The sequence below is a fragment of the Bombina bombina genome, chromosome 5 (genome assembly GCF_027579735.1).
Source record: "Bombina bombina isolate aBomBom1 chromosome 5, aBomBom1.pri, whole genome shotgun sequence".
Taxonomy (NCBI): Eukaryota; Metazoa; Chordata; class Amphibia; order Anura; family Bombinatoridae; genus Bombina; species Bombina bombina.
Window position 1 is genome coordinate 344,105,127 of NC_069503.1, and position 21,082 is coordinate 344,126,208.

The 21,082-nt window shown below is 40.9% G+C and overlaps 1 protein-coding gene across 1 annotated transcript in view; it reads right to left on the reverse strand.

Annotated features, from left to right (window-relative positions):
- RAPGEF5 (Rap guanine nucleotide exchange factor 5) overlaps positions 1 to 21,082 on the reverse strand; it is a 603,491-nt gene that overhangs the window by 341,725 nt on the left and 240,684 nt on the right. The window contains exon 6 of the mRNA XM_053714138.1: positions 14,451 to 14,532. Coding sequence (XP_053570113.1) covers positions 14,451 to 14,532 — 82 coding nt within the window. The remainder of the gene's footprint in view (positions 1 to 14,450; positions 14,533 to 21,082) is intronic.

The following is a 21,082-nucleotide window of genomic DNA, read 5'->3' on the forward strand; positions in this document are numbered from 1 at the left end:
GCAACATGATGAAGTCAGATATAAAGCAAAGGATTGTGAGAAACCAAAAGAGGATGTGAGTGAAAGAAGTTTAGAGGCAGCAGGGGCAGATGGGTTATCAAGGGTGATTTTGAAGTCCCCTAGTATTAGATTGGGTATATTTGTAGATAGAAAGTGAAGTAGTCAGGTATCAAAGTTGCCAAGTAATTGGGAGTTTGGTCCAGGAGGGCGATAGAGGACTGCCAGCGTAGGGAGGTACTGATAGTTGCAGGAGGGGGAGAGCAAGATTTCAACACCGCCAACATGTCTCTCACCTGACCTAGGGGTATGGCTAAAGTGGAGACCACCATGTGTGTGAAACCAGTGTCAGAAGAAGATAACCAGGTAATTGCTAAAAGATTGGAAGCATTAGAAGCAAACAGGTTGTGAACGTTTGTAAGTTTGTTGCAGGCAGAGCGAGATTTCCAGAAAGCACAAGAAAAGAAAGGGATTAAGAACTGTGGGTTAATGGAGATGAGATTGTTAGGATTGCATGGCCTAGAGTTTCTACTGTGGGAGATTAAGTGAGAGTGTGGAAGTTTGGTAATTATTACAGGGCCAGGGTTGGGAGAGATGTCACCAGCAGCAAGAAGAACAAGAAGAGTGTAAGTGAGAGAAGGTGAGAATAAGACTTGTAAGAGCGGGTATGACTGGTGACAGGAGAATTAGATGTGGAAATGTTTTCAAAGAGACATAGTTGTTCATGGGAGGACACATAAGAGATGAGAGAAGGGAGGGTGAGATATGGATGGTGTGGCGGTTATTTTTATTATAATTTAATTTAATATTGATTGGTGCATTGGCATCTGCATATGCCTTTAAACTGACAAAGGATGGTAGTATGCTGGGGTTATAAAGCTCAATAACACTACTGTAAATTTGCTGCCATAAATCTTTCTATGGCACAAATGCTGTAGTTTTGTGTAAGAGTGTAAACGTACTATCATTTAATTCAACCTCTAAGCTATATTAGATCATTTGCAACTAGTTTCAGATCAAGCACTTTTTTTGCATTAGAAAAACACCACACATTTCTGGTCATAAATCTTGTTTAGTTTTCGGAGAAATATGACATTTTTTAGGTTATCTGTTTATATGATTTTCATTTTACTGCTTCTATTTTAAAGCACCGTTGGCAAGTGAGCACAAACTAGAAAACGTGCAGCTAACTAGAAGAAAGGTACCTTAGGCAGAATTCACTGCATATTTTATATAAATAATTTGTTTAGCAGAGACGTGAGAGGAAGAAACAATTATTCTTAGAATGGACTTGAGAAATGTAACTGTTAGGTGTAAGCTGTCTTCATGTAGTGTTACATTTCTATTTTTAAATGAGGGTCTCAGGAAATCAGACCATATGAGAAGAAATTGCATAATCTATATACCATTATAAAGGAAATGCAAAAAGTGTTCACTGGCATTTTATTTAGCTTGTCAATAAAGCTTTATTATTTACTACTTTTGTTTACAATAAATCCATTATATTAAAAATGCTGAACGAAAAAATAAGTGGTATTAAACAATGTCACTATTTTAAACAGTGTATTTAAATCTAGCTTTGTTTAAATTGCCAGCCGTCCTGTGTAAAACTCACAATCTTTTTTAATGATTATGCATGTGAAGGTGTGCAGCACATTATACAGCTCTCTATTGTAGTGCGCTCCAGGGCCTATAAAGGTAGAAGCAAAACAAACTGTGCAATGTTTACCTTGGGATTTGCAGCTCACCTGCCTCAATGTTTCTTCACAAACGCAGATGCACGCTACAATAGAGAGCTATGGAACATAAATAAGTCAATTTGTATACTTTCGCTTTTTGCTTCTACGTTGAAATATATCAAAAACGTAACAGATAAAAGTGATCATTAAACAATAAAAACAGTGTCTCAGCAAAAAAAAAAAAAAAAAAGTGTGATCAGTCTATATAGTCTTTTTTCTTGAATCAACACCGCACCTCAAGGAGATAAAACCAGAATCAATAGTGCAATCCTGTTGGTAATACTCAAGTAATAAATCCCTTAGGAACTTTACTCACTTGGTTTAGAGCTTTTAAACAAGCTCAGTCATCTCACAGAAATGTTATGTCCGGCACACAACCAGCCACACATCAGGTACTCCTTATTAAAAACCTTTATTTAAAATTCAACAATAAAAAATGTATTTAACAGTGGACAAAACAATTGGCTTTAAAAGGGACATGAAACCCAAAAAATGTATTTCATGATTCAAATCGAGAATACAATTTTAAATGACATTCCAATTTACTTCTATTATCTAATTTACATCATTCTATAGATATCCTTTGTTGAAAAAATAGCAATGCACATGGGTGAGTCAATTACATGAGATATCTATGTGCAGCCACCAATCAGTAGCTACTGAGCATATTTAAATATGCTTTTCAACAAAAGAAAGCAAGAGAATGAAGAAAAGTAGATAGAAGTAAATTGGACAGTTGTTTAAAATTGCCTGCTCTTTCTAAATCATGAAAGAAAAAATGTGTGTTTCATATCCCTTTATGGAACATTACAACCCCTAAATAGGGATAGAACCGCACCTTTAAATAACCACAATGTCCCTTCAAGGTGCCCTTCAGAGTTTAAAAGTATATCCACTATATATACAGTATTGAACTATTGATTCTGCTTTTATCTCCTTGAGGTATGGTGTGGAGTTAAGAAAAAGGACTATATAGACTGATGTTGGAAGAGTGTATCCTCTTTTAAAGGACATTATAACACTTTAAATTGTTCACATTTGGTATCTTACTTTATTTTTATTGTATTAGTTACACTGCTTTTATTCTATGATGAAATATGACTATTTCTGTGCTCAAGCAGAGAAAACAAAAATTCAAGTAGTATTTTTCTATATTATCCGAATGGCCTCCGAGTAACAATTAACACTTTTATTATACACTTATTATTTGACAGCTGTTCTGTTTTTTTGCCAAACAATACAATAGATGAATGGCAAATTGGCAATAAAGTAATAATACAAATTTGTACCACAGAGAAAATTCTTAAATACACCTTTTGAATTGCTAAATTATCAGAGATTTACAAGAAAAAAAAATCCATGCCAAACGGCTGCTTAAAAGTACTTGTATCTGTTCAGACACATCCAGTATGCACATGACAGGTCATTATAGCTGGATTAATCTGAGCTATGTTGTCAGTTTGTTACTCGCTTGTGACCAATTATTGTGAGAGGAAGTGATTTACAATGTTGCTCAGGCTTTGTTTTGACAGCTGCCACTTTACCTAATATAGATCTGAGGAAAAATGTTTGAAAATTGAAAAAACTAAAATGTCACAATTCTAAAAAGTTGGAATCATATTTTAATGAGGGTCATAATTAAATAATGATCTGAAAGCCATTTCTATTCCTTGCGGCTGATGAAAGGAGCTGTACATACTGAATAAATACTTAGACAATGACACGCGATTGCTCATTTTACTGTTAAATCATTCTCAGTCAGTCACTGTCAAGTACAACAGAAAACAAAATATGAAGGCTAGCAAGCAAATTAAATAAAATGATTTACATCAGGCAAGATCAGACAGGAAAAGCTGCAATACAAGTACTGACAGAACAATTTTCTTGGACACAAAACTTTTAATACAACTGATTTCCTCTTCCTCTTTTTTTAATAATCCCTGTAATATACAGCAGAAGCTAACCCTGTTTAGTAAACTGAAAAGCCACAAGGTTATAGGGTTACAATAATACTGTTTTTTCCCCTAACCATTTTGTTATTTGGTTGGTGGAAAAATATATATACTCCAAAGAAATAACTTGCACCCGGTTTCTTCAATAAGGATGTTACCACTTTATTCACATATTGTGGTACACTTCACATCCAAAAACATCCAACGTTTCGGTCCTCCACGTGGGACCTTTATCAAGGATACAACACAAACTTAAACACCCACTTTAAATAGTATTCCACATAGGGATCTATACAGACTTCTCATCTGAAAATCACTAAACAGGAACAGGTTCCTGCGATGACATCGTCACAAAATTAATTAAAAAAAAACTACTATACTAAAGTTCAGAAAAAATTACTGAAAACAAATTTCCATATCAAAATAAACACAAGCACAAGGATGCGATTTAGCCCTCCTGATCTTTATTTTGATGTGGAAATTTGTTTTCAGTACTTTTTTTTTTAACTTTAGTAGTTTTTAATAAATTTTGTGATGATGTCATCGCAGGAAGTTGGTGCCTGCTGTTCCTGTTTGGTGATTTTCAGATGAGAAGTCTGTATAGATCCCTATGTGGAATACTATTTAAGGTGTGTGTTTAAGTTTGTGTTGTATCCTTGATAAAGGTCCCAGGTGGAGGAGCGAAACGTTGGATGTTTTTGGGTGTGAAGTGTTCCACAATGTGTGAATAAAGTGGTAACATCCTTATTGAAGAAACCGGGTGCAAGTTATTTCTTTGGAGTGTGTTTGGAGACTCTGCACCGGCCATTTTTACCTTACAGGGACTGCTAAGGTTGTATAAGATATCATACAGTTTGGTCCTTGTGCACCCCTTCATTGAGATTCCATTAGGAATCATACATCAAGTGTTCACTGTGGCACGGAAGATTTCATGGTCAGGGCAGGAGCCACAGCTGACTGTGCAGAAACCCTGACTTTGACCGATGAAGAGGCTGAAAAAATCCTTTTTACGGAATCCTTCAGTGAGGCTGTGGGCTCTAATAAGCCGAATGATATCTTGAATGAGCTGGCAGATTTAAAAAAGGAAGAAGCGGAATTGGATTTGCATGGTATCACATTGTCTGAGTACCATAGAATCAGGAGGATCTCCAGGGGCTTTACAAACATATATTTATACATATATATATATACACACACACACACATTTAACTCTCAAAATAAAATAAAGGTTTAACAAAAGCTGAACTTATCACACATCATGCATAGAGGGATTTCAGACAGAAGTGGACAGTTGTAATTCACTATCTGGTCCAGTTAACAAAGGACAGTTAGTTTAACCTTTGCTGGTCTGTTTCCTTGATGCTGTCTCTGGGGGAAGAGAGATCCCTGGGATAAAATAAACTTTGAGGATGAAAAAACACATGTATATCTCTCCGCTTGTCAACAGTCATGCTCCTATCACCTGCTACTGCCTACAACACCAGACTAGGGCCTAGATTTAGAGTTCGGCGGTAGCCGTGAAAACCAGCGTTAGAGGCTCCTAACGCTGGTTTTAGGCTACCGCCGGTATTTGGAGTCACTCAAAATAGGGTCTAACGCTCACTTTTCAGCCGCGACTTTTCCATACCGCAGATCCCCTTACGTCAATTGCGTATCCTATCTTTTCAATGGGATCTTTCTAACGCCGGTATTTAGAGTCGTTTCTGAAGTGAGCGTTAGAGCTCTAACGACAAAACTCCAGCCGCCGGAAAATAGCAGGAGTTAAGAGCTTTCTGGGCTAACGCCGGTTCATAAAGCTCTTAACTACTGTACCCTAAAGTACACTAACACCCATAAACTACCTATGTACCCCTAAACCGAGGTCCCCCCACATCGCCGCCACTCGATTAAATTTTTTTAACCCCTAATCTGCCGACCGCCACCTACGTTATACTTATGTACCCCTAATCTGCTGCCCCTAACCCCGCCGACCCCTGTATTATATTTATTAACCCCTAACCTGCCCCCCACAACGTCGCCGACACCTGCCTACACTTATTAACCCCTAATCTGCCGAGCGGACCTGAGCGCTACTATAATAAAGTTATTAACCCCTAATCCGCCTCACTAACCCTATCATAAATAGTATTAACCCCTAATCTGCCCTCCCTAACATCGCCGACACCTAACTTCAATTATTAACCCCTAATCTGACGACCGGAGCTCACCGCTACTATAATAAATGGATTAACCCCTAAAGCTAAGTCTAACCCTAACACTAACACCCCCCTAAGTTAAATATAATTTAAATCTAACGAAATTAATTAACTCTTATTAAATAAATTATTCCTATTTAAAGCTAAATACTTACCTGTAAAATACATCCTAATATAGCTACAATATAAATTATAATTATATTGTAGCTATTTTAGGATTAATATTTATTTTACAGGCAACTTGGTAATTATTTTAACCAGGTACAATAGCTATTAAATAGTTAAGAACTATTTAATAGTTACCTAGTTAAAATAATAACAAAATTACCTGTAAAATAAATCCTAACCTAAGTTATAATTAAACCTAACACTACCCTATCAATAAATTAATTAAATAAATTACCTACAATTACCTACAATTAACCTAACACTACACTATCAATAAATAAATTAAATACAATTTCTACAAATAACTACAATTACATAAACTAACTAAAGTACAAAAAATAAAAAAGAACTAAGTTACAAAAAATAAAAAAATATTTACAAACATAAGAAAAATATTACAACAATTTTAAACTAATTACACCTACTCTAAGCCCCCTAATAAAATAACAAAGACCCCCAAAATAAAAAATTCCCTACCCTATTTTAAATTAATAAATGTAAAAGCTCTTTTACCTTACCAGCCCTGAACAGGGCCCTTTGCGGGGCATGCCCCAAGAAAATCAGCTCTTTTGCCTGTAAAAAAAAACATACAATACCCCCCCCCCAACATTACAACCCACCACCCACATACCCCTAATCTAACCCAAACCCCCCTTAAATAAACCTAACACTAAGCCCCTGAAGATCTTCCTACCTTGTCTTCACCATCCAGGTATCACCGATCCGTCCTGGCATCCGGTGCTGAAGAGGTCCAGAAGAGGCTCCAAAGTCTTCCTCCTATAATCGAATTCCGATTGGCTGATAGGATTCTATCAGCCAATCGGAATTAAGGTAGGAATATTCTGATTGGCTGATGGAATCAGCCAATCAGAATCAAGTTCAATCCGATTGGCTGATCCAATCAGCCAATCAGATTGAGCTCACATTCTATTGGCTGATCGGAATTCGAGGGACGCCATCTTGGATGACGTCCCTTAAAGGAACCGTCATTCCTCGGGAGACGCCGGAAGAAGAGGATGGATCCGCGTCGGCTGATTCAAGATGGACCCGCTCCGCACCGGATGGAAGAAGATCGAAGATGCCGCTTGGAGAAGATGTTTGCCGGTCCGGATGTCCTCTTCTTGCCGGATAGGAGGAAGACTTTGGAGCCTCTTCTGGACCTCTTCAGCACCGGATGCCAGGACGGATCGGTGATACCTGGATGGTGAAGACAAGGTAGGAAGATCTTCAGGGGCTTAGTGTTAGGTTTATTTAAGGGGGGTTTGGGTTAGATTAGGGGTATGTGGGTGGTGGGTTGTAATGTTGGGGGGGGGTATTGTATGTTTTTTTTTACAGGCAAAAGAGCTGATTTTCTTGGGGCATGCCCCGCAAAGGGCCCTGTTCAGGGCTGGTAAGGTAAAAGAGCTTTTACATTTATTAATTTAGAATAGGGTAGGGAATTTTTTATTTTGGGGGTCTTTGTTATTTTATTAGGGGGCTTAGAGTAGGTGTAATTAGTTTAAAATTGTTGTAATATTTTTCTTATGTTTGTAAATATTTTTTTATTTTTTGTAACAGTTCTTTTTTATTTTTTGTACTTTAGTTAGTTTATGTAATTGTAGTTATTTGTAGAAATTGTATTTAATTTATTTATTGATAGTGTAGTGTTAGGTTAATTGTAGGTAATTGTAGGTATTTTATTTAATTAATTTATTGATAGGGTAGTGTTAGGTTTAATTATAACTTAGGTTAGGATTTATTTTACAGGTAATTTTGTTATTATTTTAACTAGGTAACTATTAAATAGTTCTTAACTATTTAATAGCTATTGTACCTGGTTAAAATAATTACCAAGTTACCTGTAAAATAAATATTAATCCTAAAATAGCTATAATATAATTATAATTTATATTGTAGCTATATTAGGATGTATTTTACAGGTAAGTATTTAGCTTTAAATAGGAATAATTTATTTAATAAGAGTTAATTAATTTCGTTAGATTTAAATTATATTTAAGTTAGGGGGGTGTTAGTGTTAGGGTTAGACTTAGCTTTAGGGGTTAATACATTTATTAGAATAGCGGTGAGCTCCAGTCGGCAGATTAGGGGTTAATAATTGAAGTTAGGTGTCGGCGATGTTAGGGAGGGAAGATTAGGGGTTAACACTATTTATGATAGGGTTAGTGAGGCGGATTAGGGGTTAATAACTTTATTATAGTAGCGCTCAGGTCCGCTCGGCAGATTAGGGGTTAATAAGTGTAGGCAGATGTCGGCGACGTTGTGGGGGGCAGATTAGGGGTTAATAAATATAATATAGGGGTCGGCGGTGTTAGGGGCAGCAGATTAGGGGTACATAAGGATAACGTAGGTGGCGGCGCTTTGCGGTCGGCAGATTAGGGGTTAATTATTGTAGGTAGCTGGCGGCGGCGACGTTGTGGGGGGCAGGTTAGGGGTTAATAAATAAAATATAGGGGTCGGCGGTGTTAGGGGCAGCAGATTAGGGGTACATAGGGATAACGTAGGTTGCGGCGGTGTACGGAGCGGAAGATTAGGGGTTAAAAAAAATATGCAGGGGTCAGCGATAGCGGGAGCGGCAGATTAGGGGTTAATAAGTGTAAGGTTAGGGGTGTTTAGACTCGGGGTACATGTTAGAGTGTTAGGTGCAGACGTAGGAAGTGTTTCCCCATAGGAAACAATGGGGCTGCGTTAGGAGCTGAACGCTGCTTTTTTGCAGGTGTTAGGTTTTTTTACAGCTCAAACAGCCCCATTGTTTCCTATGGGAGAATCGTGCACGAGCACGTTTTTGAGGCTGGCCGCGTCCGTAAGCAACTCTGGTATCGAGAGTTGCATTTGCGGTAAAAATGCTCTACGCTCCTTTTTTGGAGCCTAACGCAGCATTTTTTTGAACTCTCGATACCAGAGTTAATTTTATGCTGCGGCCAGAAAAAAGCCCGCGGAGCGTTAACAGCCCATCTACCGCCAAACTCCAAATCTAGGCCTAGGACAATAAACAGAAGCACCTCTGCAGTGATAAACATGCAAATCTATATAACACAGGGTTCTGATTCAATTGTCCTACTTAAAACAGACTGATTGACAAAGACCACACTATTTACCTACTCTCTACCTCTATCCACATTAAATACAGAGTACTCTTCTTCAGCTCCTCAGTACATGGCTTATTCATTTCTGTTGTGTGGATTACAAATGTGTTTATGGTTGTGCGTGTGTAGGTTTCTGGCATTTCTCCTGCTAAAGAATTCCTTATTTGAAATGTGTTTACATGGATGTAAATATTTTTCTTTTAACTAATAACATTTCTAAAGCTTGTTCATGGATTATACAAGTGAAACATATTTCAATGTGGCCCCCACTTTTAAGACGGTTGTATCCTTCTGTTAAAAGATTGTGTAGATAACCTACCTATAACATACGTTTGCTTTTCTATGGTTGTAACAAAATACATTTCTTTTGAGGTGGGAAACTAGACTATGTGCAAGATAATAGCTAACAATATTGGTATCCGATGGCAGCTCTATGCTTGGGAAGAGAGCTGTCAGCACTGCCTATGGGGCTGATATCTTTTACAGCAATATCAGTCAATTGTAAAACAGAGGAATGATGGCTGAATAAGTTCTGCAAAAGTACTTGTCTGGGTATAGTAACAAAAATAAAAAAAAACAAATTATGCTGACCTGATAATTTTATTTTCATTGTGGGGAGGAGAGTCCACGGCTTCATTCATTACTTTTGGGAATAAAGAACCTGGCCACCAGGAGGAGGCAAAGACACCCAAGCCAAAGGCTTAAATACCACCCCCACTCCCTTCATCCCCCAGTCATTCTGCCAAGGGAACAAGGAACAGTAGGAGCAATATCAGGGTATAAATGGTGCCAGAAGAAGAACAAAAGAAATTTAGGTCCGCCCACCGGAGTTACGGATGGGACCCGTGGACTCTCCTCGCCATGATGGAAATAAAAATATCAGGTAAGCATAATTTATGTTTTCCATCTAAAGGGGAGGAGAGTCCACAGCTTCATTACTTTTGGGAAAAATATACCCAAGCTTTAGAGAACACAATAAAAACCGGGAGTGTAAAAGGCGGACCCTAATCTGAGGGCACCACAGCCTGTAAAACCTTTCTCCCAAAAACAGCTTCCGCAGAAGCAAAAATGTCAAATTTGTAAAAGTGTGTAAGGAGGACCAGGTAGTCACCTTACAAATCTGCTCCATAGAGGACTCATTCTTGAAGGCCCAAGACGAAGCCATAGCTCTAGTTGAATGAGACGTGATCCTCTGAGGAGGCTTATGTCCCGCTGTCTCATAGGCCAAGCGAATAAAACTCCTCAACCAAAAGACAAAGAAGTAGAAGAGGCCCTCTGCCCCTTTGCGCTTCCCGGCATACACCACAAAAAGAGATGTAGACTGTCTAAAATCCTTTGTAGCCTGAAGATAGAACTTCAAGGCACGAACAACATCCAGATTATAAGGTAACCTCTCCTTAGAAGATGAAGGGTTAGGACACAACCTGATTGATGTTACGATTAGACACCACCTTGGGAAGAAACCCCAAACCGGTACGAAGAACTGCCTTATCCGCATGAAAAACCAGGTAAGGAGGCTCGAATTGCAAGTCAGCGAGCTCAGATACTCTGCGTGCCGATGCAATAGCCATCAGGAAGAAAACCTTCCAGGACAGAATCTTAATGTCAATGGAATGCATAGGATCAAACGGAACCCTCTGCAATACCTTAAGGACCAAGTTTAAGCTCCATGGGGGAGCAGACTGCCTAAAGGCAGGCCTGATTCTAGACAGAGCCTGAACGAAAGATTGAATGTCAGGAAGCTCAGCGAGTCTCCTGTGCAACAACACTGATAATGCCGAAATCTGTCCCTTTAAGGAACTAGCGGCAAGACCCCTGGATACCTTCACCTTGTGCCAAGGATATCCATGCTTCTCACACCAGGACAAGTAAGTCCTCCACACCTTATTGTAGATGCGACAAGTGACTGGCTTCCTTGGCTGAACTAGTGTCAATCACACTTTCAGAAAAACCTCTCTTTGCTAAGACTAAGCGTTCAATCTCCACGCAGTCAGCCTCAGAGAAACGAAATTTTGATGCTGAAAGGGACCCTGTTCCAGCAGATCCCTGTGACAGGGTAACCTCCAGGGCAAAGAGGATGACATCCCCACTATATCCTCAAAAACCATGTCCTCCACTGCCACGATGGAGCAATCAGGATGACCGAAGCTCGCTCCTGTTTGATGCGTGCAACTACACGAGGTAGAAGTGATAACAGTGGAAAAATGTAAGCTAGGCTGAATCCCCAAGGCACCACTAAGGCATCTATCAGCACTGCCTGGGGATCCCTCGCTCGACCCGTATTGGGGTAGCTTGCAATTGAGTCTGGACACCATAAGATCCATCTCCGGCATTCCCCATCTGAGACAAATCTCCCCAAACACTTCGGGGTGAAGCGACCATTCCTGCGGCTGGAAGGATTGCCTGCTGAGAAAGTCCGCTTCCCAGTTGTAGAATGTGGATCGCTGAAAGCGAGCAGCTGTGGGACTCTGCCCACCCTAAAATCCGAGAAACCTCCCCCATTGCTAGGGAGCTCCTCGTACCCCCCCCGATGGTTGATGAAAGCCACCGAGGTAATGTTGTCGGTCTGGAATCTGATGAAGCCGAACGACCCCAGAGGAGGCCACGCCCTCTGAGCATTGTAAATTGCTCGAAGTTCCAGAAGAGACTCCTCCCGGGTCCATTTTCCTTGTGCCATCCTGGCATCTTAAACAGCTCCCCATCCCACGAAACTCACGTCCATGGTCACAATCTCCTAGGACAGTCTCAAGAAAAATGTCCCCAGGGACAGATGCTCAGGATGGATCCACCATCGACAGGAAGTCCATGGACCGAGCATCCATGGATATCTGCTGTGATAGATTTGAATGATTGCCATTCCACTATCTCAACATGCACAATTGAAGAGGTCTGAGATGGAACCTGGCGAAAGGGATGACATCTATGCTGGAGACCATGAGTCCGATCATCTCCATACACTGAGCCACCGAAGAGTTTGAGGAGGACTGAAGGGCAAGACAGGTGGACGCAATTGTCCTGCGTCGAGCTGTGAGAAATATTTTCATATACAGAGTCTATTATCGTGCCCAGAAACTCCACCCTGTTGCTGGGAATCAGGGAACACTTTCCTGAGTTGATCTTCCAACCCGGGAGATTGGAGCAAGAAAAGAAGAGCCCTTGAATGATCCTCTGCAAGGCTGAACAACGGTGCCTGGACTAGGATGTCGTCCACATAGGGCGCCACAGCAATGCCCCTGGATATGGCCACTGCAAGTTGCACCCTCAGAAGCTTCATGAAGACTCTCGGGGCCGTCGCCAGAGGAAAGTGTTGGTCCAGAAACGCAAATCTTAGGAACTTGAAGTGGTCCCTGTGAATTGGAACATGAAGGTAAGCATCCTTCAAGTCTATTGTCATCATGAATTGCCCCTCTTGAACTAGGGGTAGAATCGATCTGATCGTTTCCATTTCGAATGATGGAACAGCCAGAAACTTGTTTAAACACTTTAGGTCCAGAATCGGGCGGAACGTGCCCTCCTTCTTTGGAACAACAAAAAGATTTGAATAGTACCCTAGACCCCTTTCTACTTGAGGTACTGGTACGATAACACCTAGAGAGGAGAGATCCCTCACACATTCTAGAAAGGCCTCTCTCTTTTCCGGTCTTGAAGACAGGTTTGACAGGAGAAATCTGCCCCTGTGTGGATGGGGCCTGAATCCTATCATGTAACCCTGGTTCTGGGACAGAGTAGCAAGCACCTGCTTCAGCAAAAAGCGCAAATTCTCTATCCTAAACCTAAAGTCAGGCTCCTCCGCAGCCAGAGGATGAGATGACATGGACTCCGACCCAGAAGGAGCCTCCTCCAAAAAATCGGAATGGGCCTCATCATCGTATAATGCCTCTGATATTTCCATAGGTGTAGACAACCCCTGGGCAGGACCGCCATTATATGCCCTACACTTGTGCTTAGCAGAACGTGGTAAGGCATGGTTCACTTTCAATACCGCCGTTTGCAGTTGATCTGCAAAATCTGACGACCAACAGATCCCTCCAGTAGAAGTAATGGTTGGACCCTGGGGCGCTGCATGTGCACTCAGAGATGAAAGCAGGGAACGCACCTCACGGGATGGGGAACCCTCAGAGGTGGACGGCTCAGTAATACTAGACATTCCTTTATTTTTAGATGTTGCAACTTTATCAAGGCATGTGGAACATAGTTGAGCAGGCTGATCTACAAGAACCTCCTCACAATAAACACAGGAATCAGACTTTGTTAAAGAGGGAGTACCCTCTAACGCGTCAGAGTCCTCCATAGCTTGCGCTTTTATTATGGACTAGATTTAACTTAATAAACAGGCACCTTTATACTCCAATGGCCGGGGCACTCATCACATCCTATGACCCGGACTACAGAAGCCGCTTTGTCTGCTGCACCACAGATCAACAGAGGAAGTGGAGACCGCCACCTGGGTCACATGGGATGCCTCGTAAGACTGCCCCTGCACTAAGGAGAAAACGTGCCAAAACCGGCAACACAAACACTCCCAGAAGTCAACATGAAAGTTCCACCATTGCCAGAGCCTCATCTTGCACATAATGCATCACACAAACAATATCATGTATAACCCCCCCCCCTGTTCAATAATCCCCTTACCAGGAATATTAACCCTTGATTGCATAAGATAAAAGGCACCACACTTTGACCCTGTCTTATGTGTCATCATTATGTATAAAAAAATGAAACTATCTTACCAGAATCTATGCCGTGGAACAGGAACACGACCCTTCAAGTGTGACAGGTAGAAGCATCGTTCCTGAAATGGACTTTAGTGCAGAAAGCAGGCAGTGAAACTCGTCAACGCTGATTGCTTGTGGAGCCGTTAATATGAGTCGGAATGGTTTCGCAGAAAGACTCTCTTTGCATCGCCGGACTAACTTTCACCCAGGCTCTCACTAAAAGACTAACAGGACTACTTAAAACTCCAGTCCCATTCCCAAGATTACTACCCTCCATAAGAGACTACTCCGAATCTTCAGCACTTCTCTGCCATCCTCCTGTGATGGAAGGCAAAGAATGACTGGGGGATGAGGGGAGTGGGGGAGGTACTTAAGTCTTTGGCTGGGGTGTCTTTGCCTCCTCCTGGTGGCCAGGTTCTTTATTCCCAAAAGTAATGAAGCCGTGGACTCTCCTCCCCTTTAGATAGAAACTCATAAATGATTCTTAAAAAAAACTAAGTGGATAAACAGAACTAGTTCCTTTTCATAGTATATAGTCTCCTGTATGAAAACTTGTGCTCTGTATATCCGATTAAACAACATAGATCAGGATAATAATTACCGCAGAAGTAAGCCGGGCAAGTGCTTGAATTTGCAAGATTTTGCTGTTTGCATCTGCTGAATCCTCTAATTTGTCAGTAGACCTGAGAATAAAAAAAAATAAAGACACAACATTTTTATATGGAAAGAAAGAAGAATAGATAAAAGTGATAATGAAGTTAAAATAGAAGAGAGAGTACCCAGTCAAAGTGGGGGGAGGGATAAAGATTGAGAGATACAAGGAGGATCCAGGGAGTATATTTATATACACAAAATCACTGAATGCAGGGGATTTGTCTGGGATAATGATGGTATTCTGAGGAATCACTGTATTTAGGTCACAGTGAAAGCCACAGCAAAAATATTAGTTTCAGACATGGAAGAAAGGAGAATGTTTCAATCAGAACAGCGTAAGGAAACATGAAGAGAAGCCTGGCTTAGTTCCGTCTCTCTCCATATGGATTCTCTCTGAATCCCCAAATAGTTTTAGATGATCACTTTCTGTATCTCGCTGCAAACAAGACACTCACAAATACTGCAGATGATTATTCCCAAGGGGAGGGAAAGCTTAGACAGCATAAGATTTTCGGAATGTTTCATGGGATTTGTAACAAAATAAATACAGAAAAGATGACATATATACAAAACGTTTTATGAATATATAAATCTTTTTTTTTTCCAGAACAGGTTCCCTTAAGGGTTTTTTTTTAATGATGTTAGCACAATACATTTTAGGGCCTTAAAATACATTTAACAGTGTCTGAGAAATAGAAAGTAAGTTCAGAGTTGGCGAAGAGACAGAAAAAGCTGTAAAACTGTTTGAATTGCTGAAGTGTGACATTTATAAGGACTCAGTGATTTTAACCAAGGTACAAATTGAATACCTACGGAAGAATTGCTTCATCTGATGTAGTGTTATTTGCTTAGACATAAAACAGAATGTGTACAAGTTACCTAGTCACATAGCTGACATGGGCAGATATCTGCATGAACCATTATAGTGGCATTAAAAGATTAGGGGAAGGTGGCATTGCATATTAATTGTTAAAGCAGAAAGCTGTCATGCATATGTGTCTTATTATAAAATCATACAATAACACTACTAAAGCTCAACATTAAAATAAAAGATGTCCATGTCCCTACAAAGGTGAATATTTTCCTAGACAGAAAAACTCTCTGCAGATCTCAGTGTGCATTGCATGGAGTACTGGAAGCATTCAAGCAAAAAGGAAGTACCTCCCTGTCACTCGGAGTGCTGTAGCCTGCAGTGGATCAAACTGCACAAAGGTACAAAGGCAGGCAGGCACTACACCGGTGTGCAAAAAAGTTAAAAGCAGTGAAAAAACCTTTATTTCCAAATAAATAAAATGCATTCACAGGGCCGGCCACTCAACCATGGGACCAAGTGGGTCTAATGGATCACTGTCAGACCCAAACCACTTCTGTGTCTCTGTGGGGGAAGTCACAGGCTCCCAACAGTATAACCTCCTCATGTACAAAGACGCAAATCTGGTCAGGGGCAACATTCAAGGTGGGACAAGGGTATCTCTTCCCTAACAACTTTCCCACGTATTGTGCAATGGTTGCATAAACATTAGTTGGATGCAGGTAAGAAGGCAGGCTTAGTAAGGTCAACTGCCAGGTTAGTAGGTTGATATGCTAATCAGTAATATTACTATGGGGGGGGGCCATCATTTCATTTTCTGACCCAGGCAGCACAATATCTTGAGCCGGCACTGTGCACTGTGGCTGGTTAACCAAGATAGTCGCAGGCTGACACGTTTTGCAACCCCTAGTGAAGGGGACATGAAACGTGTCAGACTGCAACTACCATGGTTACCCAGCCATGTCTGTATGCATTTTATTTATTTATTTTATAAATAAAGTGTTTTCAATGCTTTTAAACATTTTTTGCACACCTGTGTAGTGCTTGCATTTTTTTAACATTGATATTAAAGCTGGTTGGGGATATTTGGAAACGTTTATTTCTTCATCCTCTTTTTAGCTTAAGCATTTAACAGTAGCATTTTTTTCTCTTAGCTGGGAATTGTATTTAAATGGTATAATGATAGACAATTAACACCATTTTGCTTTCTCCCATAACAAAATGGCATTAACGGCATAGCAAACTCCTTGTAATTGCAAGTCATTTATGTTGCTTTGCTACAGCATAACACAGAAGTCAAGTTTAAACATTTAAATAAAAAAAAGTGTTTGCTGCATTCGTTTTTCAATAGCCAGCTAGCCACGGTCATAATGCTGAGAAATTGCCTATGATAAGCTTTTATAAAAATATAAAAAGGCAATAAAGTTATTTTTATTTTACTATAAATCTATAATATAGATCAATAATCAACAATATGTAGCATGGAGTCATAAGAATTTTTTTTTATTATTAAACACTATAATTAAAGTGCCAACAAATCCGTTTTGCATGCCACATTGGGCAATCCTGCCATTAGGCTTGACACCCCATGCCTATCAGATAACAGCCATAACCGACATATCATCTGGAGATAAAAGACCCTTCAATTATTTTACATTTCTTCCAAGTAATGGCTGGAGAAGGGATAAGCCATGTTACTGGGGTAAAAATGCTACAAGTCTATGGAGAAAAAAAATCTGGACTTCAAATAAGGCTATAGATAATAATGACAATGATATCTTCATTGGTAATTGCTCTGTTCATAACCATGGCTGAGTCACTAAGATATTCTTTGCCTTTCTTAACCCGTTAAAGACTGGCGGCATACAGAATACAGTGCTGGTCGTTAACCCTTTTATGGACTAGCATTGTACCCTTACGGCAACTGTATCCTTGGCTGTTCGGACGCCTGTCTCTCCAGTGTTTGCACGGCCTCGCTATTTCTGCATGCATCAGGAGTGATGCATTGCAGAAATAGAGTAATGGAGGACACCCCAGGATAGCATATCTGTTAGTGGGGTGCCTCCATTCATGATATACATGCTGTTATCAGTGGCTATCTCATGCTGTTGCTAGAGGCCTGCATGTGAGGCTAGCCAGCAGCAGTACCACAACTGTCAAAAATGAGTATACAATCACTGTGACAGCCAATTAGGGTTGTCACATTTAGTTCAGGCCAAACCCAAATACTCTTGTGTGGCACAAAAAGTAGCAAAATCTTTTAGCAGAGTATACACTATGCATACTAACACATACACAAATGCACATAGACATTCACACTCACAGATACACTCTTACATACACAGACTCACTCTCACACACATGCACACACACACGTTCATTCTCTGTCACACACACCCACTCTCTCACAGACACACACACTCACTGTCACATACACTCACTCATGAACTCACTCTCACACACATTCATTCTCTGTCACACACACTCACTGTCACAAACACTCTCTTGCACATGCTATCCAAAGACACTCTCTTGCACACGCAGATTCTCTCTCAAACACGCACACAGACACACACACTTTCTCACACGATGTGGCCATTTAAAGGATGGAAATGTAACATAACTATGTCATGCTGTATTGCTAATTGTGAAGGGAATATTTACATGCCAACACATAGGCCGTAAGCAGCTGTAGAGAGGCACCCACCCGATGACTTAAACTTAACACTTTGGTTTTAAATACAAATTGACTGATATCCACTGATTCCATCTTTGTGACTTGTCAGATCATCTGCTCCCCCTCCCCAATCTGTGCACATGGACTACTACCAATTATCGTCCACTGTCCTATTCCATAGCTCAAAGTGTTTCCTCCTCTTCATTTCCATCACTGCTGGTGTGTCCAGTACTCACCGAATTTCGGTTCTTCATTCAGCTGCTATTGCATTGTACACAGCATGAATATATTTGACCTACTAGCTCAGGGGGTGTGCACCTTGAATATCCAATCAGCTAACCAACTCTAGAGTAACCCACCAATGACAGCATTTTTCAGTCCTCTCCACTATAGCAATAGACAGGTACCCAGAGTCATACAGTGCTGCAAGAGGAGGAGGCACTGTGCTGTTTTGGAAAACACCTTACAGGGAATGATGGACATGGGTGGCCTTGGGAGAGAACTGCGGTCTGCGGGGACTGGGTAAACTCAGATATTTGTATGTCTAGTTCCGTGAAAGCAGTAAAACCGGGCACACAGTTTGGCCCAGACTGTCCGGGCTAATCGCGGACAGGTGGCAAACCTAGCACCACTAAATTCTGGTATCAGGCGCAGTGGCCAGTCACTGGATGAGTGAGGCTGCCCAGTGATGCCAAAAAAACTGCCAGTCACGGTGATCACATGTCAAAAATGACAAGTCATTACTTGCTAACAATGGCTTGTTATGGCCCCTCCCTTCTCTCCTAGTCGTACAAAAACTGCTAGTTAATAACCAAGGACGGACCCTGCACGTCCTCAGTGTTTTCAAGCGCTGTAAGCGATAATGATCGATTACAGGCGCTTTCAGGGTATTGCAGCAATGCCTAAATATTGAGGCATCGTGCAATACCCTTTTTAAGCACACCGATGCAGAGTGGGCCACTCTATGGTGCCAATCATTGGTGGCATGGGAGGGATACGAGAGAGACGAGTGGGTGGCCCATCGCTGGATCACTTCCTGTCAGTGTTGATCCAGTGCAGCAAAGGCGTCGGGAGCATGCAAGGGGGGGTGGGAGCACGCGTGCATGCGCACACACTACTTAGTGCAATGTATAAGGTAAGGAGGGAGGAGGAGGAGAGAGGGAGGGGGATAAGTCTTGGGAAAAGGGATCAGGGAGGGGGGGAGGATATTGAGGGGGGGCAGCTACACTACGGAAAATATGGAAATAATAAAACTTAAATAAAACAGCACAATTTTAGTGCAAAGTGTGTAAAAAACAAACAAAAACTTTCTGCCAGTACTTAAGATGGCGGTGACAATTGTGATGTGGGGGAGGGAAGAGAGCTATTTGAGAGGGGTCAGGGAGGGATCATGGGGTGAGATGCATCAGGTGGGAGTCTGATCTCTACACGAAAGCTAAAATTAACCCTACAAACTACCTAATTAACCCCTTCACTGCTGGTGCGCAGCTGCATTTAGCGGCCTAATTACATATATATATAAAAAATTCCAAAAACACAATTTATGCTTACCTGATAAATTTATTTCTCTTGTGGTGTATCCAGTCCATGGATCATCCATTACTTGTGGGATATTCTCATTCCCAACAGGAAGTTGCAAGAGGACACCCACAGCAGAGCTGTAATATAGCTCCTCCCCTAACTGTCATAGCCAGTCATTCGACCGAAAACAAGCCGAGAAAGGAGGAACCATAGGGTGTAGTGGCTACTGTAGTTTAAATTTAAAAATTACCTGCCTTAAAATGACAGGGCGGGCCGTGGACTGGATACACCACAAGAGAAATAAATTTATCAGGTAAGCATAAATTGTGTTTTCTCTTGTAAGGTGTATCCAGTCCACGGATCATCCATTACTTGTGGGATACCAATACCAAAGCTAAAGTACACGGATGAAGGGAGGGACAAGGCAGGAACTTAAATGGAAGGAACTACTGCCTGTAAAACCTTTCTCCCAAATATAGCCTCCGAAGAAGCAAAAGTATCAAATTTGTAAAATTTTGAAAAAGTATGAAGCGAAGACCAAGTCGCCGCCTTGCAAATCTGTTCAACAGAAGCCTCATTTTTAAAGGCCCAAGTGGAAGCTACAGCTCTAGTGGAATGAGCTGTAATCCTTTCAGGAGGCTGCTGTCCAGCAGTCTCATAGGCTAAGCGGATTAAGCTTCTTAGCCAAAAAGAAAAAGAGGTTGCCAAAGCCTTTTGACCTCTCCTCTGTCCAGAGTAGACAACAAACAAAGCAGATGTTTGACGAAAATCTTTAGTAGCTTGTAAGTAAAACTTTAAAGCACAGACCACGTCCAGATTGTGTAACACAAGGATGGAACCACAATCTCTTGATTGATATTCTTGTTAGATACCACCTTAGGTAAGAACCCAGGTTTGGTACGCAGGACTACCTTATCCGTATGAAAAATCAGATAAGGAGAATCACATTGTAAGGCAGATAGCTCAGAGACTCTACGAGCCGAGGAAATAGATACCAAAAACAAAAAAAAGAACTTTCCAAGATAAAAGTTTGATATCTATGGAATGAAGAGGTTCAAACGGAACTCCTTGAAGAACCTTAAGAACCAAGTTTAAGCTCCATGGTGGAGCAACAGGTTTAAACACAGGCTTGATTCAAACTAAAGCCTGACAAAATGCCTGAACGTCTGGAACATCTGACAGACGCTAGTGCAAAAGAATAGACAGAGCAAAAATCTGTCCCTTTAAGAAACTAGCTGACAATCCTTTTTCAAAACCTTCTTGGAGAAAAGATAAAATCCTAGGAATCCTGACCTTACTCCATGAGTAACCCTTGGATTCACACCAATAAAGATATTTACGCCATACCTTATGGTAAATTTTCCTGGTGACAGGCTTTCGTGCCTGTATTAAGGTAACAATAACTGACTCGGAGAAGCCACGCTTTGATAAAATCAAGCATTCAATCTCCAGGCAGTCAGCCTCAGAGAAATTAGATTTGGATGGTTGAAAGGACCCTGAAATAGAAGGTCCTGTCTCAGAGGCAGAGACCATGGTGGAAAGGATGACATGTCCACTAGATCTGCATACC